Genomic DNA, 20,336 nt, shown 5'->3' with positions numbered 1-20,336 from the left:
ACGATTACTAAGAAGTCTTTTCACCCTTTCTCTGCAGTTTTGATAACAGAGATTACAGGGTGGCTCCAGAGATGCCTTAGATGGAATAATCTGAAAAAGGTAAAACCAGGAGTCATAGTATTGCAAAGGGGTTTATAATATATCCTTTTACTATTAAAGAGGGTTTCAGATGACATTCTAAAAAATGGTAGGCTTACAGTTGGGAAAAGAGAAAGGCCTTAAATTAAGCAAATATAGTTAGTTGTGTTGGAATTCTTATTTCTTAGCTGGAAAAAGACTTCAATCAGACTCCAGAGTGAAGGCCTCCTTTCCCTTCCCATGTCCCTTTTATTTCCCTTGTCTTTTATTTCCCTTGTCTTTCTATCCAGCCTCTGGTTAACACAAAGGTCTCGTAGGCTATTGTCCATTCTCATTCCTTGAGTGTATCTTGCTTTGCACTGTAAGAAACCCCATCTATCTTCTATACCATGTTCTGTGTTTCTGTCTCATCTGAATTCTTTGCACACACAGGACCAGTCAGGCAAGGGGAGTCCAGATCAAGATCATGATCACAACATGACACCAGAAATGAACATCTAGTGATACAAAGACATAAACACCAACAACTAAATTAAGGATAAAAATTTAGAATTTTTAAAAATTTCCTATAGTGGACAAGCCAGCAAGTATACTAACCTATCAATAAATACAAACTAATAGCTATATTATTATAGCAAGCAGAACATCTGTTATAAATGCCAATCATTAACAACACTGGTCATGCGTTTAAATAGATCTATACAAATCACTGCTTTTAACTGAAGTAAAAATATACTTATCTGATTTAATCTTTAACTGCCTATTATTTTTATTAACTTTATTAAGGAATGGTGGTTTTATTTTTAATCCCCTCCACTTCCTTATTGGAAGCAAGACATTATTTACCCAGAAGACTTCATTCTATATAATAGGTACATTATATATCACATCATGGAGTATAATTGATACTGCTCCAGGAAGAGATCAGTATCACTTCTTACATTTTTGTTGTTGTTGTTAATGAAAACCATAGTAGTGCTGGACATGGTGGTGGCCACCTTAAATCAGCACTCAGGATGCTGAGTTGGGAGAATCACCATGAATTTGAGGCCAGCCTGGGCTAGAGTGAGAGGCCTTGCCTCAAATAAAATAAAATTAAAATTAAATAATAAAATAAAACCATATTACTTAATGGAATATGCTTAAAGTTTTTCAAAAGTATTTTATTTATTAATGTACAAGGAGTGAGACAGAAAGAATAAGAGCACCAAGGCTTCTTGCCTCTACAAATGAACTCCAGATGCATGCACCACTTTGTGCATCTGGCTATGTAGTTACTGGGGATTAAATCCAGGCTTTCAGGCTTTCAAGAAACCACTGAACCATTTCTCCTGCCCAAGTTTTAAGTTTAAAAAAAAAATTTTTTTTTGTTTAATTTTATTTATTTATTTGAGAGGGGCAGACAGAGAAAGGGGCAGATAGAAAAAGAGAGAAAATGGGCATGCACCAGGGCCTCCAGCTACTGCAAATGAACTCTAGACAAGTGTGCCCCCTTGTGCATCTGGCTAACGTGGGTCCCAGGATCAAGCCTCAAACCAGAGTCTTTAGGCTTCACAGGCAAGTGCTTAACTGCTAATCCATCTCTCTAGCCCCAAGTTTTAAGTTTTAATACCGCTTGAATATTATTTACTCTACTGGGCTATTACAATCTTATGAGCAAATAATGACATGCCTAGTACTATTTAAGTAGTGTACAAAGTTCTTATGCAAATGATTTTACTTGTTTACTCATGCTACTTAGGAAAAGAAACTAACATTGAAAGAATAAATAATGGAAGAGACTAAATTACAATCTGTTAAGAATGTTTGTATTAACAAATTATAATAAAAACACACCTGTATTTAAATTTTTATTAACACTCTACTTTCTGTTTCTTTTTTAATAACATTCATTGTTTATGTATGTATGTACATGTATACTATTTTCATGTGCACATGTGTATACATGCTCACGTGAGCAAGCCAGAAGCTGGCATCAGATGTCTTCCTCAATCACTTTACACCTTATTAATACCTAAGCCAGGGTCTCTCACTTGAACTTAGGACTCACAATTCAGTTAGCTTAGCTACTAGTTTGCTCTAGGGATTCCCCCAACTCTGCACTTGGATTCAGGACAACTACCACAGCCCCACAATTTTTAAAAATTTATTTATTTAGAGAAAGAAAGAGGTAGAGAGAGAGAGAGAATGAATGGGCGCACCAAGGACTTCAGTTGCTACGAATGAATGCCATACATGTGTGTCCCCCCTTGTACGCATGTTCAACATTGCATGCTTGCATCACTGTGCATCTGGTTTACATGGGACCTAGAGATTTGAACAAGAGTTCCTAGGCTTTGCAGGCAAGTGCCTTAGTCATTAAGCCATCTCTCCAGCCCGAACCCCCAGTATTTATATATATATGCTGAGGCTGCAAACTCTGGCCCTCATGCTTGTATGGAAAATGCTTTATCCACTAAGCCATGCCCTCATAATTAAATAACTTATAATTATATCCAAATAATTAAAATTTAAAATCAATTAAAAGATTAGACTAGCATACAAAGAATAGGATTTCATCATAGTAAACTAAACTTTTAAAGACAAATATGAAGTATATTTCACTTTAAAGGAATACTTTCAGTATTCTAATGTTATAAGATAAACACAAAACAGGCTGTAAGAACTTATACATATATGCTTACCTTATTTAGCTCTTCCCTTTCTTGTTGCAATGTTTTGATTTGCTTTTCATAAGCTTTGATTTGTCTAAAAGCATCATCTAGTTCTCGTCTCACAGAATTAGCTTCTTCAAGTTGCTGTTCCAAATGACTTGACTCTGAAAACATAAAACATTTCATTATTCATAAAAGAGCAAATGCTTGAACCCATGGTTTAAAATGACTTAATTTTCTTTTTCTTTATTCTTTACCTTTTGTTTTTATAATACTTTATTTGAGAGAGGGTGGGGAGGAGCACCAGAACTGCAAATCAATTCTAGACTCATGTGCCACACTGTACATCTGGCATTACATGGGAACTTGGGAGTCAAATCCAAGCTAGGAGGCCCTGCAAGCAAGCACCTTCAAATGCTGAACCCTCTCCCCAGCACTTATTTTCTTTTTCGAGGCAGGGTCTCAGTGTCACTCAGGCTTACCTGAAAGTCACGCCATGGTCAAGGCTGGCCTTATTCTACCTCAGCTTCCCCAGAGCTGGGATTAAAGCTATGTACTACCATGCCTGGCAAAAAGCTAAATTTTATTTTTAAAAGATGTAATTTGTAGGGATAGATACACAAAGTGCATCTGGAGTTCGTATGCAGTGGCTAGAGGCTTTGATGTGCCCATTCTCTCTGCTTGTAAATAAATATTTTAAAAATACTATTTTTTTTTCTGAGGTAGGGTCTCGCTCTAGCCCAGGCTGACCTGGAATTCACTATGTGATCTCAGGGTGGCCTCGAACTCATGGCGATCCTCCTAACTCTGCCTCCCAAGTGCTGGGATTAAAAGCATGTGCCACCACACCTGGCCTTTAAAAAACACTATTTTTTTTTAAAAAAATATGTAATTTGAATTTTGCATTAGGTCAGACACCACATACTAATGAGATACATGACAATATGACCAAATCCTCATCAAAGAGCTAACATTTGGGTTAAGTTATTCCACTTATTGAAAGACATTAAATGGCAAATACTAGTGTAAAGATGTACAACATTTTACTTACTGATCTACTAGTGAGGGAAAAAAAAGTCATATATCCAAATAGCTTCATATTAAGTAAAAACTTAAAAACTAAGATAACACAACAAAACCAACATAGCAAATAGAAACTACAAATTTATCTCTACTACTAATAAGCTGTTGTGAGTCAAATTATGGTAAGATGGTTTTGCATTTAATAATATAGCACCAGATCACCCAATCTGATTGATTAAAAAAAGCAAACTGATTTTTCAAGAGTAAATATCTGAAAATCTCTGATCTAAATCAGTTCCTCCAATTTTTTAGTCAGATGAAATAACTCAGAGATTTGAACAATCTGCCTGTTAAATACATAAGACCAAAGACAAGAGCTCAGGAAAGTACACTAACTTCTTTAAGTAGAAAAGTATTATCATATAATGCTTAACATTATATAATGATAATGTAGTTCAGAAAGGTTATTAAGAAATAAGATGATTCATTTTCACATATGCTTAAGTAAAATTTAATAAACTGATAGGAAATATTTTAAGAATGATAAATAAACTAGCAAATTAAAAGAACTAGTAAAGGGCTGGAGAGATGGCTTAGTGCTTGCCTGTGAAGCCTAAGGACTCTGATTTGTGACTCGATTCCCTAAGACCCACATAAGCCAGATGCAGAAGGAGGCGCTTGCATCTAGAGTTTGTTTGCAGTGGCTGGAGGCCCTGGAACACCCATTTTCTATCTATGTGCCTCTTTCTCTTTGTGTCTGTCACTCTCAAATAAATAAATAAAAATTAGAAAAATAAATAAAAATATTTGTATAAAAAAGAACTAGTAAAAACAAAGAAAACAAAACATAGTCACTGTTAATGCAGTTTTAGTATGTTCTGTTCTTATCCCAAAACAGCACCATCATCTTCCAAGCAGAAATGCAGAGACTTAGGCATCACTCAGACCTAATGAATTCTGCTCTATACAAGATTTGCAGGGCTGGAGAGATGGCTTAGTGGTTAAGCGCTTGCCTGTGAAGCCTAAGGACCCCGGTTCAAGGCTCGGTTCCCCAGGTCCCACATTAGCCAGATGCACAAGGGGGCGCACGCGTCTGGAGTTCGTTTGCAGGGGCTGGAAGCCCTGGCGCGCCCATTCTCTTTCTCTCCCTCTATCTGTCTTTCTCTCTCTGTCTGTCGCTCTCAAATAAATAAATAAATAATTTAAAAAAAAGATTTGCAGATGATCTGTCTGTACACTGAAGTGAGGAAACAAAATGTTTAATGTATTGCATGACTGAACTTGATGATGTCATTATATGAAGAAGCATTAAAATGTTAGTCTAATTAACAAGTGCATTCCATTTGGTAGACAAGATCTGTAGAATAAAAGTCAATACCATAGATTACTGTATCACACAACAAACAGTTCTACAAGTTATAAACAATATAATATGCTCACATCCACTGTCCTAAATTCACTGGAAGCCATATTATTTTGAAAGTCTAGATATATTTATGAGTAACCTATTTTTGAAAATATATGCAAAGAAATGAATAGTTTTCATTTTATCTTAGAAGTACTCTTTAATTAGTATCTTAAATGGAGAAAATTGAAGATATAATCAAATTATATTATATGCATAAAACTGTCAAACAGAATGGGGAAAAAAGAAAACTAAAGATCCTAGGTATTTAATCTTAAAAGTGACATGGAGTCAGAGTACAACAGTCAGAAAAGTAGTATTATTTTCTGTAATTTTAACATTTCATATGAGAATTTTCCTACTTATGCTAACTTCTTCCTAACATGAATAATACATTTCATTTTTTTCTGTAATTTTACACGTAACATTTCAAGGAGTCAAAGAGTTTCTAAAATATTTGTCAATTTAAACTTTTTTTTTTAAATTTTTTAAAAATTTTTATTTATTTATTTATTTGAGAGCGAGACACAGAGAGAAAGACAGATAGAGGGAGAGAGAGAGAATGGGCACGCCAGGGCTTCCAGCCTCTGCAAATGAACTCCAGACGCGTGCGCCCTCTTTTGTGCATCTGGCTAACGTGGGACCTGGGGAACCGAGCCTCAAACCGGGGTCCTTAGGCTTCACAAGCAAGTGCTTAACCGCTAAGCCATCTCTCCAGCCTAGTATTTGTCAATTTACTTTGCTATTTATAGCAATTAAGAATCAATTTTTTTAAAGTTAAGCAGGTGACTTCTGTCATTTCCTGGTTTTGTTTGTGTATGTGTGTGTTCATGTATGTAAGTGTGAATGCGTGCTATCGTGCATGTGAAGAGGTCAGAGAACAACTTTCGGGTGTTGATGTTCGCCTTCTACTTCTTTAAGGCAGTGTCTCAAGCTGCTCAGTACTACTTTCATCAGGCCAGCTGGCCTATAGTTTCTGGAGGATTCCAACCACCTTCCTTCTTACCCATAGGCAAAGTAGGAATTATAAATGCCTGCTTTATCGTCCATCATTTTTGTTTGTTTGCTTGCTTGCTTTGCATGTTTTGTTTTTCAAGGGAGAATCTCACTCTAGCCCAGGCTGACCTGGAATTCACTATGTAGTCTCAGGGTGGCCTTGAACGCAAGTGCTGGGACCAAAGGCATGCACCACCACTCCCAGCAATATCCATCCGTTTACATGGATGCTGGGGTTTCTGAATTTGGGTACTCACACTTGCTAGGTATGCACTCTTATGCAGCATAGCCATCTCTCCATCTCTTCCTGGCTGATTTTAGTCAGATTTCATGGTTGAAACTCATTCCTAATGGCATTTAGGAATCCCTTTTTATTTATTTATTTATTTGAGAGCAACAGACAGAGAGAGAAAGAGGCAGATAGAGAGAGAGAGAGAGAGAATGGGCGCGCCAGGGCCTCCTGCCACTGCAAACAAACTCCAGACTCATGCGCCATCTTGTGCATCTGGCTAACGTGGGTCCTGGGGAACCAAGCCTCAAACCGGGGTTCTTAAGCTTCACAGGCAAGCGCTCAACCGCTAAGCCATCTCTCCAGCCCAGGAATCCCTTTTTAAGCACACTTGTTCTTCTAGTTCTGGGTTCTACCCTGACACGTTCTCAAGTAATTAATTTAAATAACAATTCTTATGAATTGTAAGAATAAAAGGAAATGCATAAGATTTATTAGAAATAAGAAACCCATCCAATTTTTTTATTAACTTCCCTACTCTAGAGAGAAGCCATAGCATCTTTAATGTGAAAACACAGAATTCTGCCTTGCAAAAATCATACGCCATTTGGGCTGGAGAGATGGCTTAGCGGTTAAGCGCTTGCCTGTGAAGCCTAAGGACCCCGGTTCGAGGCTCGGTTCCCCAGGACCCACGTTAGCCAGATGCACAAGGGGGCGCACGCGTCTGGAGTTCGTTTGCAGAGGCTGGAAGCCCTGGCGTGCCCATTCTCTCTCTCTCCCTCTATCTGTCTTTCTCTCTATGTCTGTCGCTCTCAAATAAATAAGTAAAAAATGAACAAAAAAAAATTAAAAAAAAAATCATACGCCATGAAACAGCAAGACTTAGAATGCTTTGAACTTTGTTCACTTACCAGGTAACATAGGTAAGACAGGCAAGTCTTTGCTCCTACAAGAGTAATTTTGACTGAAACTTTTGAACAAAAATCTCATCACAGACTATTTTTTAAATCTTATTTAATATTGCAGTGATTTGAATGTAAAGTTTCTCCCATAGCCATGTGTGTTTGTGATTAAGCCTCACATTTACTTCCCAATGCATGGAGCCTTTAGGAGGCAGAACCATGCTAAAAGGGTTGTGTCACTGGGGGTCAACCTTGAAGTTTTATATTCCAGCCCTACTTGCCTATGCTAGTGAACTCACTCAGTCTATTTCTATTCTTCCAAGATGCTGTGGAGAAAAAATGTCCAGCTCTCTACCCTTGTCATGTCTTTCTGCCATCATGAAGCTTCCCCTCAAAGTGTTAGCTGGAAATAAACCTTTTCCTTCCATAAGCTGCTTCTGGTCTGATGTTTTCCCCCAGAAAACTATAGCTGAAACATTTGCACTGCTACTAAAAACTACTTTTGTGAACAAATAAAAAGCAGTACTAGGTAAGTGGTTTAATATATACCAACTAAATAGTTCTTAGTTCAGAATTTAAAATCCAATCTATTAGTAATGAGGATTAAAGGAAGTGATTATATATGGGTCACTGTCTTTGTTCTGTGTGGCATATAAGAGAAATGTAAAATAGCTTTTGTATTGAAGAACACAGATTAAGAAGATAAAAGTAGCACTTAAAATAATAAAAAAGCAGAAAATCAAATATAAAATATGATGTGGGCTGCACTGTGGTAGAGACAGGGAAAAATAATGGAGTTATTTGATTAAAACAGTACTCAAGGAGAAATATTAAAGCCCAGCACACCAGAGTCCCATTTACTTAGGAAGTAGAGGCAGAAAGATCACTGTAGCCCAGGAATTTAAAGATCAGGCCGGGCGTGGTGGCGCACGCCTTTAATCCCAGCACTCGGGAGGCAGAGGTAGGAGGATCACCGTGAGTTCAAGGCCACCCTGAGACTACAGAGTTAATTCCAGGTCAGCCTGGACCAGAGTGAGACCCTACCTCGAAAAAAAAAAGTCAATAACACAGCAACACAACAATAAAACAACAATAAAACGAAGCAATACTAACAAACTAGACAGAGGTTATAACTGGAGTCACAGAGAGGTGTAATTGGAAATTTTATTCCAGGAAACAGCATTTTTCCCAAAAGCTATTATAAAGTAAATATTTTAAACTAATGATCAACAAAATGAGTTTTAAAAGTCCAAGATATACAGTCACTTTGCATAAAATAACATACAGTATTTTACAAATGGTCTATCTATAAAATACTAATAATTCAGACTATTGGGAGTCCACAGGAAATAAGTTAACATTCATTTCCTTTTATGAAGAAAAGGTCTTCTTTAAGAACATTATAACTAAGTTACTAGGAAATGTGAAAGCATACTTTTAAAAACTGACAATGGTAAAATGTATACCAGCATATTCTTTATAGGATACCATCATACGAATAAAGATACAAAAAGTGTTTACTCTAGCACTTGACTAGAAATGTATCTCCTGTCATAAAACCAACTTTTACTTAAAGCAAAGTATGAAAATTTTCTGATTTTGGAGAAATAAAATAGTAAGTGGTGGGGCTGGGGAGATGGTTTAGCGGTTAAGTGCTTGCCTGTGAAGCCTAAGGATTCCAGTTTGAGGCCCGAATCCCCAGGACCCACGTAAGCCAGATGCACAAGGGGGCACATGCATCTGGAGTTCGTTTGCAGTGGCTGAAGGCCTGGCACACCCATTCTCTATCTATCTGCCCCTTTCTCGCTCTCTGTTGCTCTCAAATAATAAAAACAAAAGAATTTTTTTTTAAATAGTAAGTGGTTTTATCTTCATCTCTATAACAACTCTTTTTTGTTTCTTTATTTGACCCATTTCTATGCAATTTAATGAACCTGAAAAGAATTTACACATCTTTGTATCAAATTGATCACTCAGTGGTAACATGCTTGTCATACAAGTATGAGACCCTGAGTTCAGATCCCTAGCACCAAACAGAAATGTCAGGTGTGGTAGTGTGCTCAGAATTGAGGGTGTGGGTACAGGAAATCTTTGGAGTTCACTGGCTAGCTAGTGTAACTTAATCTGTGAGCTCTACTTTCACTAAGAGACTGTGTCTCAAAGAATAAAGTAGAGAGTAACTGGATAAGATAACTCCATAATCACATCCACCCATATGCATGCACACTCACACACACAAACATGCATATATACATGTATACACACCACACATAAACACAAAAATGATTGAAATGGTTACTTTATATGTACATATATGTGTATATATTTATGTGTGTGTGTATATGGGCACACATATCACAGAATGTACATAGAGGTCAGAGGACAACCTCAGGATGTTAATTTTTTGCTTCTACCTTGTTTATAGACAGGGTCTCTCTTGTCTGTCTTTCTGAGGACCACATTAGCTGGCCTGCAATCTTAAGTACTCTCCTGACTCTCTGCCTCCCACTGCCATAGTGCATTGGGAGTACAGACGTGTATGCCACTGTGGGTTCTGCCTTATGAGGGATTTGGGGAGCAGAACTCTGGTTATCAGATTTGTATAGCAAATGCTTTAACCACTGAGTCATCTCCCTAACCTCTTACATTATACATATTTTACTATGATTTTAAAGTTAAAAGATAGTAAATGAATGATGTTAAAGAAATGAAGTGAAAGAGAACACAAGAGTAAGATTATCACATAACCAATAGAAGAGACTCTGGAAAGGTAAGACCTCTACTAAGTGAAAGAAAGAGACTTATTTCTCTCAACTTGGGAAATGGATAAAAAATAAGTAAGTGGAGCTGGAGAGATGGCTCAGCTGTTAAGGCACTTGCTTAACAGGGCCTCATGGTCTGGGTTTGATTCGCCAGGACTCAAGTAAAACCTAGATGCACAACATGGTGCACATACATGGAACTCACTTGCATTGGTAAGAGGCCCTGGTGCATCCATTCTCTCAGTCTGTCTCTGTTTCGGTCCCTCCTTCCTTCCTCCCTCCCCCTCTCTCTGCTTGTAAATAAATAAGTAGTAAGTGAAAAGCACTCTGACCAGCACTGAATTTAGGAAGGAAGTAGGAGTAAAGTGAAGGAAGGAAACTCAAGAGAACTGTGCAGTAATGAGTTTCCCAAGACAAGGTGACATAGATGAAGAATGTTTCCAGAATAGGAAGAAGAATAGACAAATAAGACACATGTCTGATAGGTAGGTAAGAAAGAAAAAGGAAAAGAGAAAGAGAAAGAGGGAGGGAGGGAGGGAGGGAAAGGTAGGTTAGTTGGCCAAGGGGGGAGGGTAAGAAGGAAGGTCATTCATGTTGTGGGTTTTGAGAGGTAAAGGCCTGACAGTAGATGGTCACTAAAATGCCCCAAGCCAGAGTCTCGAGTTCTTTGTATCTGGGATCACGTATTTTGTGCACTAAGACAGAACTAAAAATGCAAATGAGGGGCTGGAGGGATGGTTTACTGGTTAAGGCATTCACCTGCAAAGCTAAAGAACCCATGTTCGATTCCCAAGGACCCATATTAGCCAGATGCACAAGGTGGCACATGCATCTGGAGTTCATTTGCAGTGGCGAGAGGCCCTGGTGAGCCCATTCTCTCTCACCCTCTCTGTCACATAAGTAAATAAAAATAAAATATTTTTTAAAATGCAAGAGTCATGCAAGGCAGATGTATTCAAAGAAATAGAAGAAGCTCAGAGTGGGGTCAGAGACAGAATAGTGTTGCCAGTGGGCACAGAGAATGTCAGCAATTGTTTTTAAACCTTTCATTGACAATTTCCTTAAGTATACGCAATAAAGCATGATAATTCTCTCCCACAATTCCCACTGTTCCTCTCCAAATTCACCCTCCTTTGAATCCTCCTTTTTTCTAATTAGTGTCTATTCTGACATCATTTTTTTCCTCCTATTAGGAGGGTTTTGTGTAGGTAGTTTCAGGCACTGTAAGGTCATGAACGTTATTTTGTGCCTAGTGTTATTTGTTTTTTGTTTTGTTTTTATAGGATTGAAAATCTGAATGATGGCACAGGGAAATTAGGCGTTTGGCAGGTACACATTGTAATAGTTCTCCATAAGAAAGTTAGGGGTCTCCAACTGATGAAGAGGCAAGGTGAGACTGAAGTGGCTCAGCGGAGCCCACCAAACTTCTAAGGAAGTTATGGGAGAAGAAAATGGAAACACAGGGTAAAAGCAGGTGGTCTGAGTCATATGTCAGGCAGACTGCTGTGTCTCTCCCTGAGAGCCTGTGACCCTGACTAGACTGCCAACAACTGAGCTACCTGGCTTCTCAATTTCATCATTAGGTTTAAAATGGTGGTGGTAGAAATATGTTGAAAATCTTTAATAGTAGAAAGCCCCCAAGATGAGATAAGAAAAGAATGAAGGACTAAGGAGATGGCTTAGCAGTTAAGGTGCTTGCCTGCGAAGCCTAAGGACTCAGGTTCAACTTTCCAGAACCCACATAAGCAAGACGCACATGGTGATGCATGCACACAAGGTCACACATGCCCACAAGATGGCTCATGCATGTAAAGTTTGAGTGCAGCAGCTACAGGCCCTGGCCTACCAATTCTTTCTCTCATCAGAAAATAATTAAAAAACAAAACAAAACAGGAAAGAATGAGGAGGGATGACTAGAGAAGCTGGCCCCAGCCCTGGCTGTTTATTGCTCTTACCTCCCTTTTACAGTTTATTGCAGATTTAACTTTAATGCCACTTACACCCCCATTGTAATTTTTGTTTGCCAAACTATTACATTTTTGAAAATCTTTTGGAACCTGCTCTCTGAACTGTCACATACTATTGTAAGCCATGCTTACTTATATTGTAAAATCCCTAGCAAACTTGAGCTCGGGGCTGACGCCATTATGGAGAGATCTGGGTGTCAGTCCACGAGCGTAAATGAACTTCTTCTCCCTCACCTGAATTGGCTGCTGGTTTCTGGACTCCCAGAAATGCCCATAACATTTCTAATCAAAAAAAGTTTGGTATGGCTGGACTCTCTGAGTGAAAGAGCAGTTCCAGAGTTCAAGAAGCTGGAGGGGCAAACATATGTATGAGAATGAAGATCCTCCCAAATAGCACTGAGAAATTCTTATTTTATCCTGGAATCATGAAGGATCTACTGAAAATAATTATGTATTGTGAGTCTATGACACCTGCAGATCTGCATCTTGAGAGCTTACTCTGGGGACTTCTATTTTGGGAAAAACAACAGAATATTTCCCATCAAGTATAATTATAAATCTAGCTTTATACATTAAAATAAACAAACAATAAATAAACAAGAAGGCTCAGAAATATCGAACAAAAAGCGACAGCACTGGGAACTGGGAACTGATGTAGTGGTGAGCTCCTTGGCTGTTCCTTTTGGTTTTCTATCTCTGAATTGGGACTGAAGAAAAGAACAATTCATAAAAGTCAATGGGGCCAGGCATGTGGCACACACCTTTCATCCCAGTACTCAGGAGTCAAGGTAGGAGGATCACCATGAGTCTGAGGCCAGCCTGAGATTACACAATGAATTCCAGACCAGTTTGGGCTAGAGTGAAACCTACCTCAAAAAACAAACAAACAGGGCTGGAGGGATGGCTCAGTGGTTACAGCATTTGCCTGCAAAGCCAAAGGACCCTGTTTCTATTCCCCAGGACCCACATTAGCCAGATGCACAAGGGGGAGGACGTGTCTGAAGTTCGTTTGCAGTGGCTGGAGGCCCTGGTGCACCCATTCTTTCTCTCTCTCCTCTCCTCTTTCTCAAATAAATAAATAAAATATTAAAACAAACAAACAAAAAAGGTCAATGGGTATAATGGAACAAAGTGCCAAGAAAAGCCTGTTCTTTCTACTCAAAGGATCAGGAAAGGGCCTTCTACAATCATGCCTACTTGCAACATAGAAAACTAGAAAATAACTATTCTACTTGACATTAAGCATCACAGAAAAATGTGTAGCTCTGTGATAAGCCAAGTCAATCCATGGGCAACAGGATTTCCAATCCATGAAGCTGTAATAAGATGCCTAAACATACCCAACAAGGATGGTATCCCAGAAAAACTGGTTAAGAATCCAGTTGGTTCATCCCCACTAGCATAGTAACAAGCCACTTCCTACAGTGTCAGTGAGGACCCCATTGCAAATTTGGACTTCTGTTCTAACTTGTCAACAGAGATTAAAGAATGTATTATAATCTCTGAAAGTAACATGTATGGGAAAGGAGTAGGTTATGGTGTCAGTCACTGGGACATTGTTGGGGGTGATAATACATGCATATACGGATCAGCTGTCTTCCCAATGTAAGGGAGGAATTACAATGGGAAAAGGCCATGTGGTTATTAGCCTCATTAGCTTTCGATTTGGCAAGGAAAATGGAAATAAGGGAGAAAGAAATGGAGGTGTTGGCTTGTCATTTCTAACAGTTGGTAAGAGACAAGGAAGAATACCAGTCCTCCCTTTAGATCTGTGCTAAACAGACTTTCCTGGAATCTAAAAACTTAGAATCCATGGAAAAAGTCAGACTGGGAAGGAAGTGAGCCTGACAGAAGTGATAGAAGATACCTCGCAGATCCAACCTTTAAAAGAGAAGAAGAGAGGGCTGGAGACATGGCTTAGCTGTTAAAGCACTTGCCTGCGAAGCCTATGGGCCCATGTACAACTCTCCAGATCCCACATAAGCCAGATGCACAAGGTGATGCAAGCTCACAAGGTTGCACATGCCCAGTAGGTGGCACATGTGTCTGGAGTTTGCAGTGGCTGGAAGCCCTGGTACATCAATTCTCCCTCTCTCTCTCTCTCTCTCTCTCTCTCTCTCTCTCTCTCTCTCTCTCTCTCTCTGTGTGTGTGTGTGTGTGTGTGTGTGTGTGTGTGTGTGATAAAGGTATATGCCACCACACACAAGAGAACAAGGGGGGAAGAGGGGAGGAGGAGGATCCATGATTCAACATGGAGATAGAGACCTTAATGGTCCAGAGAATAAGGAATTAGAATAATCAGGAAATACTCAGCACCTGAACTGCTTGAATCAGAAAAGCCTTTTAAATAAGCAATGAAAGACCTGTCACTGCCTAGCTCCATCAGAGACTGTGGGACAGGGGTTGAACAGAATTAGTCTGAGTGCTGAGAGAACTGTGTAAGCTAAGACAGTATGATGGAAATCAGTTGCTAATTGACTGGTTTATACAAGACACTAGGCACTTGGGACACTTGGTTATAGTAGTCTGAAGTCCCCATGAATATTAGGGGCTGGAAAATGAAGAACAAGCATTACTAAGGGAACTGGGCATGACAGAGGAGGTGGTTGGTTGCCAGATAGAACTATGTTCACAGGGAAGGTAAGAAAGATGGTAATTCAGCAGAGGTGTCAGGACTGTTATGGCACTTTAGTGGTTGAACTAAGACTTACAGTAGGACATGATCTTTATGAAGTAAGAAAGGGTCTGGCAGACCTGAACAATCTAGATAAACATGAAGTTAAAGCACTTGGGAAGAGATGAGAAAAAGAGAAAGCAGATGATGGGTTCTATTCAGGTTACATAAAGGCAAATATAGCAAGATTTGTGTCAAGCAGGAGTTCCTAGGGTGGGAACCATTTAAGCTATTCCTCTGATGGGGTGAACAAGGCTGCCTGTGGGAGCCACATATGATGATAAGAGGTCCAATGTAGAATTATGGGTTTACTGATCTCTTATAAAGGTGCAGCATATTTGGGATTTGGTGTACATAAAATCATGGTAACCCTCAAAGGGCATCTGGAGACCACAGGTACCCATACACACATGCATGTATGCCCACACACACATACGCACATGCATGTACACACACACACACCAATAACTTTCTAGAACTAACAATTCAATAATGCCACAGCAAAAACATATAAAAATCAATTGTACTTCTGTATTTCAGCAATAAAAAATATATGGACATCAAGCCAGGTGTGGTGGCACACGCCTTTAATCCCAGCACTTGGGAGGCAGAGGTAGGAGGATGGCCCTGAGTTTGAGGCCACCCTGAGAATACAGAGTGAATTCCAGGTCAGCCAGGGTTAGAGTGAGACCATACCTCATAAAAACAAACAACAAAAAAAACCATGTATGTATATATGTGTATGTGTATGTGTGTGTATATATATCAATACTAAACAAGTATCTGTAGCCGCTCAAAACATGAAACTATTTAGCATTATTTTAGATAATGGATTAAACATGAACACCAGTTCTCTTTGGATATTGGCACAGCAAAATGTTTTAGGATTTTAAAAGCAGCTACTGTACAGAGCCACCTAAGAAGCTCACAACTATTTTGGTGAGGTTCACAACACTGCTGACATGAATACTGTACATCACTGACATCTGGTTCACTGCAGTTTTCTATTTGCAAAAGAACTTTCCAGAGCTACTGCTATTCAAAATCACATTCCATTGAAAGAAAATAAAATACAGATCATCACCTATACTTATGATACTTATGATAAGCAGAAGTATTGAGGTGTCATTTTATTTTGTCTTTTTACTTTTGAGGTACAGTCTCATTCTAGTCCAGGCTGATCTGGAATTCACTCTGTAGCTCTAAGGTAGCCTCAAACTCACTGCAATCTTCCTACCTCTGCATCCCAAGTGCTGGGGATTAAAGGTGTGTGCCACCAGTCCCAGCTTGATAGGTCATTTTTTTTAAAGAGTTCTTTTATAAAAGACCCTGTAACAGACTTTTACTCCATTTATTTTTGCTGCCAAATTTTTGAAGAGACACAGGTAAAATAAATAAGATAATGGGTAAAATAGTACCTTCTCCTGCCTCTGTCCAACCACTTGCTCAGGTCACATGATGCCTATAAATGCTGCAGGTTTCTCAATTTATTCAAGAATACATAATTTATAACAAGCACTAACTCTCCTATTCCCCAATCTCACAAGCCACTTTGTCCCTTTACTTCTCTGACCTCATTTCTAGCTGTTCCCCCTGGTTGGTCCTTCCGTTCTAGCCATGCTATCCTGTTTACCTATGAAGCCCATTCTCACTTTTGACCTTTGTATTGGCTGGTCCTTCTGCAGGGAACACATTCCCTAGAGTGCTATACAACTAAGTGCCTCGCCTAGCTAAGTTTTTTGCAAGCATGTCACCTTCTAGATTAGACCTATAACAGGACCTGCCCACTTAAAACTCTAAGACTCCTTTAGTCTTTATTTGAGTCTATTTTTAATCACACTGCTTGTTAATATGCTGTGTATTAGCTTTTGTCCTGCCGGCCCTCTACCCTGCCAACTGTGGGGATCTTTGTTTTTTGCATCCCAAAACCCAGGAACAGCACCTGGTAAATAGTAGGTAGCTCAATACATATTTGAAGCAATGATAACTTAAAAAGTTAATGAATTTAATAGTCCTATCAACATTTGTCTAATTTAATTATAATTAATTTCATAAAACAATGAAAATGAATTGTTATAAAAATGTATTTTCACAAACTTCAAGATCTGGATATGTATGATTATTTTGTCTGTTGTGGCCCTTTCTCTTTTTCAACCCTAGCACCTCCCTCCTATATATGTAATTTAATTTGTCAGGCAAATTCCAACAATAAAAGTAGGTCTTTAGTGCTCCTTACTCTTCTAAAGTCTTCTAAAGCGTCTCTTTGTAATATATGTGCATCTGGTTTTTCCCAATGCCTCCCCCATACTGCAATGACTATGTATCTGCTTCTTAAACCAAATTATGAGCTTCAGGAGAGTGGGACTTATATTTTCTTAATGAGAGAGAGAGAGAGGAAAAGAGAGAGAAAAAACACTCCAGGGCATCTAGCCACTGCAATCAAACTACAGATGAATGTGTCATCTTGTGTGTTTGGCTTATGTGGGTTTTGGGGAGTCAAACCTGGGTCCTTAGACATCGCAGGCAAGTGCCTTAACTGCTAAGCCATCTCTCTGCCCAGGGACCTACTTTTATTTACCTTTTCCTACATGGGCATGTAACGTGCAACAACATAAAACATTAACAGGGCTCAACAGAGGTTTACATGCAAATAATTTTTTTCTTTTTTTTTTTTTTTTTTGGTTTTTCGAGGTAGGGTTTCACTCTAGCTCAGGCTGACCTGGAATTCACTATGTAGTCTCAGAATGGCCTCAAACTCACAGTGATCCTCCTACATCTGCCTCCCGAGTGCTGGGATTAAAGGTGTGCATCACCACACCTGGCTACAAACCATTTCTCAAAATGTATTAAATGAGTGAGTCATAAAGGTTTACCTGCTACTTGTTTCCTTAGTTTTTCAATCTCTTCTTTAAGGTTTTTTATTTCTAAATCTTTGCTTGCTGTTAATGGACCATCAACAGTTGAATACTGAAGAGCTTGAACAGTCTGTGTTGACTCTTTAAAAAAAGAATAAAAAGAAAGAATGAGAAACACTCACATACCTTTTTTTTTTAACTATAAATGCTTTATTTTTTATATTTTTGTTTCTTTTTTAATTATTATTTTTTAAATTTCCATTATGTATACTCATTGTAGATGGCATTATATTTTCACACTAAGGAATAAAATTCCATTGCATGTATAAAACTTTAATTACACTTAAAAAGCAAGATATATGAGGGCTGGAGAAATGGCTTAGCAGTTAAGAACTTGCCTATGAAGCCTAAGGGCCCCAGTTCAAGACCTGATTCCCCAGGACCCATGTTAGCCAGATGCACAAAGGGACACACGCGTGTGTCTGGAGTTCGTTTGCAGTGGCTGGAGGCCCTGGCGCGCCCATTCTCTCTCTATATATATCTGCCTCTTTCTTTCTCTGTCGCTCTCAAATAAATAACTATATAAATAAATAAACAAAAAAGACATGAATATGTACATATATGTGAATGAGTCAACTTTAAAAAATTTTTTTTTATTTATTTGAAAGAGAGACTGAGACACAGAGAGAGTTAAGTATGGGCACACCAGGACCTTGTCACTACAAATGAACTCCTGAGTCATACACTTTGTGTATCTGGGTACTTTACATAGGTACTGGAGGATTGTATCCAGGCCATCAGACTTTACAAGAAAGCACCTTTAACTGTTGAGCCACCTCTCTAGTCCTTCACATTTCTAATGTACAAGGTTTTTGGATTTCAGATGGTGAACTTTGCCAATGAATCAGCTAAATATTCAATTCCCTGCCCCAGGAAGAGATTATCACAATGGCTGTGTGTCCGATAACGTCTGAAGAACTGAATGAGGCATATGAATAAAGGTTTAGACATGTTATTATACAGTATGTAGTAGTACAATCCTTCTGAAATTCTTTAAACATTTTTAAGTTATTGTGTATGCGTGCATGTATGGGCAAAACAGAAAAATCTCAATATTTACCTTGAAGCTTTCTAGTAAGTTCAAGTTTTTCCTGTTCAAGACGCTTAATTCTTCTTTCATAAGCTTCTGTTGCTAAGTTGTTATCTAGAGTCCTCTGGACATTAACATCAAGATCCAGTGAGGTGGGCCCAGCTGTAACTCTTAAACAGCTCCGATCAGAAAGAACACTTTTAAAAAAAAAAAAAAAAAAAAAAAAAAGCAGGTTCATGTTGCAATAAAGTTTGAAAGAAAAGGGTAGCTTTTTAAAATTCTGCATATGAAGCATGGATTTGAATGACTAATGTAAATAATCTAGAATGACATAAAAAACACTTTCTGCAAATTACTGTAGGCTATTTTAGAAATACTTTTTATATGAAAAGTTAAATTCTCCAAATTCTTTAATTTAAAAAAATCATAAATTATAAAACAAAGTTTGCTAACGGGCTAATAGTAGTCTAAAGTAATCAGGTTATCTTAGTGAAACTATAGTCAAAGCTATTCACCACAGTGTTCTTTAATGAATTTGAAATTCAAAACTTTAAAGTGAGATGTTTTTCTTAACACATCAGTAAAAGATTTTTGAGATGATGGACTTTCATCAGGGAAGAAAACAGACAAATTCACTGCCAATGCTGAGCTTAATTAAGTTCCAGTGACAGGGACAAAAAGGAGGCTTGTGTGGATGATCAAGGGGAACAAGTAGGAGAGTAGTCAGAAAGATAAAAATGAGTCAGTTGTATAGCAAATAATAAGAACTTTGGCTTGAAGTTAAGATACAAAGTCACTTAGGGTTACAGAGAACAGAGAACATGAGTCATAGATTGGCTCATCTTTCAAAAGACTACCTTGGACAGATTGAGAGGGTTATGAGAACGGACACTGTGAACATATTAAATAGGTGATTAAGGCAGATTTTAAGTAGAAGAGAAAAAGGTCTCCACTAAAAACATGATGAAATATATGGCAGAACACCAGACTATAGATGGAAAAGAGAAGTCCAGTGAATGAGCTCCAGAACACTTTCATATTCAGAAAGCAGGGAGATGAGGAATCAAATGTGGCCAGAAAGGTATAAAGAGATTGAGGCAAATGCCCGGGGGGAAGGGGGAGAATAAAAATGGTTTAATGATATAGGAGTGTGGCAAAGAGTTGAACCAAGGGAATTAAAGACTTAGGACTAAGAAATTTTAATTCTGTGACCCCAATACCTAATGAGGAGGCCTTCAGTGGAAGGAGGACAGGGAGTCCCAACAAATGATTACACACATTAATGTTTCAATAAAGAGGTGGGGGAAGTAATCACTACATTAGCAACACCAATAAATTCAGTTTAAATGAAGTGACAGGTGACAAACCTGAATGGAAGAGATTCAAAAAATAAGCATATAAAAAAATGCACAGTTCAACAGAAATAATTTTGCTACAATGTACAGCAGAGTAAATAATTGGTAACAGATACAAGCAGCCGGATCCAGAAAATTTTTATGTTTTAAGATGAAAGAAATAACTTTCTGTCTGGTAAGCTGCTGGAGAGACTCTGATGATGCAAATAAAATACAAATGAAATTAAAAAAATGTTTGTAACATAAGAGTTAGCAATACATTATATGAGGCTTGAAGGAATGGAAGGAGTTGGCCCTAGTACTAGGTACCTTCATGTCTGTCCATGAAAAGAAGAGCTCATGTAAG

The 20,336-nt window shown here is 38.3% G+C and overlaps 1 protein-coding gene across 11 annotated transcripts in view; it reads right to left on the bottom strand.

The window, feature by feature from the left end:
- The window catches only part of Cdc42bpa (CDC42 binding protein kinase alpha), a 296,605-nt gene that overhangs the window by 130,184 nt on the left and 146,085 nt on the right, over positions 1-20,336 (bottom strand). For all 11 annotated transcript variants that reach the window (XM_045157818.1, XM_045157767.1, XM_045157782.1 and 8 more), the window contains 3 exons: positions 18,666-18,832; positions 17,564-17,686; positions 2,763-2,896 (listed from right to left, as the gene is read on the bottom strand). In XM_045157818.1, coding sequence (XP_045013753.1) covers positions 2,763-2,896; positions 17,564-17,686; positions 18,666-18,832 — 424 coding nt within the window. The remainder of the gene's footprint in view (positions 1-2,762; positions 2,897-17,563; positions 17,687-18,665; positions 18,833-20,336) is intronic.

This window comes from Jaculus jaculus, chromosome 1 (assembly GCF_020740685.1).
Source record: "Jaculus jaculus isolate mJacJac1 chromosome 1, mJacJac1.mat.Y.cur, whole genome shotgun sequence".
NCBI classification, from domain to species: Eukaryota; Metazoa; Chordata; class Mammalia; order Rodentia; family Dipodidae; genus Jaculus; species Jaculus jaculus.
The sequence above is the reverse complement of the archived record's forward strand: the minus strand, read 5'-3'. Positions and strand labels throughout refer to the sequence as shown.